Genomic DNA, 4,646 nt, shown 5'->3' on the forward strand with positions numbered 1-4,646 from the left:
AAAAAAAAAAATACAGCTGTGGCCTCAGTTAGATTTATATTTAGGAGCTTGGCACAATCTCTGTGTGATAATATCTGATATATATTGATCACGTCAAATAGCCGCCTCTAACAGATGAACGCTGTGTTTTCCTTTGTGAACTCTCCTCCCCCTGTCTTCTAGACGAAATGCTTCATCTGTGGCATAGGCAATGACTACTTCGACACAGTACCACATGGCTTCGAAACCCACACTTTGCAGGAGCACAACCTGGCCAATTACCTGTGAGTGCTGGGATCAGACCTGCGGGTCTCCTCGCAGGAATCCACACAGCAGGAGAGGCTGCTGCGTGCCCTTTACAGTTGCTCAGAAGCTTCGAGAGAAAGACTACCCACCAGTGGTTCACGTGACATGAGATTGGGATGCAGTGGGGCTGGCTCTCAGGAAGTCTCGGTCATATTCCCATTTCAGTCCCTGTATCAAACAGGACTCCTCCAGCTTCTCCCTAGACATATGTGACTTATCCTCCCTATTTTTTTTTTCTTTTCTTGCTGAGGACTTGTAAGTTTCTTCAAGAACTATTGGAAGCCCAGTAAAAAGTTACGTTTTTAAAAATAACCTAGAATTCTGACCATTACCTAGTGCTAGCCAAAACTACAGTTTGATGAGATGCTATTCTTTGTTTCTGATCTAGTTTTAATATCAAATAGATGAGATGCAGAGTAGCTCTGGAAGAAAAATAGATTAAGCTATATTCAAATGAACTGATTGGTAAACTGGAACATCTTATTAAGCTAGTCTTTATTTACAATTCATCAGTGCTGATTTCATTCTGACCAAAGTGTGTATATTCTTAATCTGCCACCAGAGTGTGCGTAGGGGAAAATCATGCACTAGGTGAGAAAGATCAAATCTAAAAGCATCCTCCATACGTTATGGTATACTGTAATTAATTTTCAACACAGTATTTGTGGTGGTTTCTCTGTGCCTCACGCACATGTAATATGTAATAGTATTTTCTATCAGTTTACACTGTAACTTCACATAATGCATTCCTGATCAGTTTCTCTGTTTCTTTAGTTTTTTTCTGATGTATCTCATCAACAAAGATGAAACAGAACACACAGGACAGGTAGGCAAACAGGAACTATATGGCATTTTCCAAAAGGCTGCATGCTGGAATGAAATCCGAGCACGGGGCTGTGGGGGTGTGATTGCGTTCACATAGTAGTTGTGATTATCTTGATATACAATTTGTTTTCTTGAATAAGTGTGATAGAGGTTGCGTCCCTTGAAAAATTCTAATTTCACATGGAAACATAAACTTTTATTACCTGAAAAAAACTGAGTATTCTTTTAAAATTACCTGTATGAGAAAATCGAGGGTCCCTAATCACGATGTCTCTGATTGCTTAATCAGACGGCAGATGATTTCAAAAGAACTTCAACTCTCAGAATTAGGGTCAGTTAAAAATGACTAAATATTTTTTAAAATGACTAAATGTTGTGTAAGCTTTTGAAGCTATTTGAGATTTCTCTTCCATGATTGCTCTAAATTGTTAATAGACTGAACTTAAAGATATAATCAGTAATAATATTCATAGTATTATAATAGAACCCTCAAAAACACACACACACACACCACAAATAGATTTTTATTATTAATATATTATGGCCAAGATAAAGATTGATTATTTGGTTATTAGAATTAAAACTATGTTTTACTATGGTTTAAAATTAGGGGGGCCTGCCCCTTAGCTCAGTTCTTTAAGTGGCTGCTTCAACAAAGCAGTCAGGCTCAGGTTCCTGTGGCTCCATCCCCACAACTCAAGCCAGCCAAACCTGCCCTGAAGGCATTCAGAGCAAATAAATAAATAAATAAATAAATAAATAAGGATTTTACCAATTACATGTGATATTATGCAACATTTGAGTTTGTTTCTATCTTACGTTTTGTGTTAGCACACCAATTTTGGGGTCAGTGTTAATACATTCCTTTGCTATTACAGGAATCTTATGTCTGGAAGATGTACCAAGAAAGATGCTGGGAATTCTTCCCAGCAGGAGATTGTTTCAGGAAACAGTATGAAGACCAGCTAAATTAAATCATGCCCTTATCACCTCTACAAACCAAAACCAACTCTCTCCCTTTTTCCTTTCTCCCCCTTGTACTCTCTCTGTCCCCTTCCCCCTCTGTCCCTCTGCTCCTAGAAACACGGGTCTGACCCTGTGGATTGCCGGCATTCTGTTTTTTCTGGGACCTCCAGAAGGGAAACTCTGAAGAACTGACTGATTTGACATGACCGTTTCCCCCCACCTCTTGTATTTTCTTTGAGAAATAAAGACTGAAGAGTAATCTAACATCATACATAGGCAAAATAGGAACTCTGGGAAGAAAACCATTGCATATACTCTATCATACCACAAGTGGACAGCTTCTTCAGAGGGTCCTGGAGAACTCCCTGAGCCATGAGACCTTCACTTCAAAGTGTGGCAGCCACACTCACCCGGCTTCTTTATTTCACCATTACGAAAGGAACTGTCTAAGGGTCACAGAGCACGCTAGCACTTAAAAGATTGCTGTGGACACCAGTTGTGAAAGGAAATAGTGCCTTACTATACGTGGGTTGAGCTATGCAGAAGATCCGTGCATGAAAATACATCTTTATTTTCTTTATGTCCACCTATTTTTCTTTAGTAGATTGATTTTGTGAGTTTTTTGTTTATTTTCTTTGGTGGGGGAGGGTAAGAAAAGCCGTTTGTTCACACCTTTTCTGCTCAGAGGGGTGTAGTGTCTCAGGATGGAAGGAGGGAAGGAGGCCCTTCTCATTCAGTTATTCACATTTACCCTCCCCCATCTACTCCTGCTCTTATTTTGGTGGCGCTCTGATGCAGCATCACAACTTTATGAAATCTTTGTATGAAAACACAAAGACTGCAAAAAAAACACACTTTCAAAAGAAATATTTCATTGCATGTTGATTATGCAAGTTTAAATGAATCAAGAAAACCTTCAGAAGCAAGTTGACCAACATGAGAGATCTTCCATGATAATTATCCTCATAGTAATAAAGTGTTGTGGGCTTAACTGTATATTTGGAGCCAGTGTCATCCACCAACAATGTGATACATTCTGAACTTGACAGTAGTGTTGGGGTTCCCTCTTTCTTTCGCCATCTGTGATCAGGTGTTAAGGACTTTGCATCAGGCCATTTTTTGATATCAAAGCTGAAGCAATATCCATTCAGGGATTTCATCAGGCTCATCACAAGACATGGATGATAATATCAATCGCTCCAGTTTTTTTTTCCATTTTGAATCCTTTTCAATGTAATGCTAATCTTTACAATTAAAAAGACAGATTCAGAATGGAAGCAAGGTCATTTTGCAAACATTGGAGCTCTTTTATTACAAGTCTGCTTGTTAATTTTAGAATTGTAAAACTGCTCTGATTAAACTATTTAACTAACTTTCTCGCCTTCTTGTTTCATGTTTTCACTTATAATTGAAATGCATTAAACCTCAAGCTCATTGCACCGAGGTGGACATACGATAGTCCTGTTTACTATGACAAGATCTTTAACACTGCCGACTTCAGGTAGCTGTGTAGGCTTGCAGTTTTGTGATTGTGGACCATCAGAGCCATCAGGCACTCAGCACTACCTTTGTCATTTCTATCATGAGGTTATCCAGTGACAGAAAAGTAGGTTTTTCTTTGCACTTGTTTAAATTCTGGACAATTCTCATTTTACAAATCTCTTGCTCAGGGCAGGTTTTTTTTTTTTTTTTTTCTGTAATACTAGTGATCTATGTCCTATCTTCACATGAAAGAGACTTAGTACATTAATGTCATCTTAAGCACCCCAGTGGGAACTGGACATGAGCTGTGTACAAAGAGTATGCTGCATACACTTTATCAGCGCAGCATCCAAGCTGCTGTGCCTGGGCCTTGTGTTTATCTTTTGCTATCATTTTTATTTGGGGGAAGACATATCACAGGAATAATTTCTAGACTTTCTGAGGGAAGTGAGGTTATGTCATGCAGGAGGCATCTGAGTGAAGTAAATCAGATCAGCTCCATAAAATATCAAAGAAAACATTGCCATGAAACACTGCAGAGGGAGCATCTAGTGGAGGGGAATACATCTTCCAGGACATAAAGTACACTAGCAGATCTAGGCCTTCTATTTATAATGCCCAAATCACGGTTATCACAACAGTATGAGGAGAGGCAAGAGAATAGGTTCTGAGTGGCCCTTAGATTTTGCAAGTCCCCTGTTAATTTCTGTGGATGCTCCCAGCTTGGAAGTTCTGAGAGCTGACTGAAACACTTGGAACAGAAGTGGGAATGTGGGACAGGAGGTCTCTCTTGGCCAGGGGACTTTGTTTATACCTCAGGGTTGAGGAAAACACCTTGAGAATTTGTTTACACCTCAGTCTCAAGGCCTCTGCGGGAGGAGGGGGCTATAGAATGTCTCAGTGACTGTCAGATGCAGCGTGCCCTGCACTTCACTGATTCAGCTCAGAGCTGCCTCACGCCTTCCATGGGGAAGGCTTGGGTGGTTCCACCTTGCCCATGCTGTTTCCCAAAGGTCTGCCATGCTGTGCAGAGAGTAACCTCCCAGGCACCTTCTGATGACATTTCTTCCCAGCACTCAGCACATCAG

At 40.1% G+C, this 4,646-nt stretch overlaps 1 protein-coding gene across 6 annotated transcripts in view; it reads left to right on the forward strand.

Moving 5' to 3' along the window:
- The window catches only part of Ryr2 (ryanodine receptor 2), a 681,083-nt gene extending 678,135 nt beyond the window's left edge, over positions 1-2,948 (forward strand). For all 6 annotated transcript variants that reach the window (XM_023700826.1, XM_023700825.1, XM_023700827.1 and 3 more), the window contains 3 exons: positions 163-263; positions 1,060-1,111; positions 1,989-2,948. In XM_023700826.1, coding sequence (XP_023556594.1) covers positions 163-263; positions 1,060-1,111; positions 1,989-2,084 — 249 coding nt within the window. In that variant the 3' untranslated portion in view covers positions 2,085-2,948. The remainder of the gene's footprint in view (positions 1-162; positions 264-1,059; positions 1,112-1,988) is intronic.
- Positions 2,949-4,646: the final 1,698 nt, after the last annotated feature.

This window comes from Octodon degus, unplaced genomic scaffold (genome assembly GCF_000260255.1).
Source record: "Octodon degus isolate 3935 unplaced genomic scaffold, OctDeg1.0 scaffold00127, whole genome shotgun sequence".
In the NCBI taxonomy this organism is placed as follows: domain Eukaryota; kingdom Metazoa; phylum Chordata; class Mammalia; order Rodentia; family Octodontidae; genus Octodon; species Octodon degus.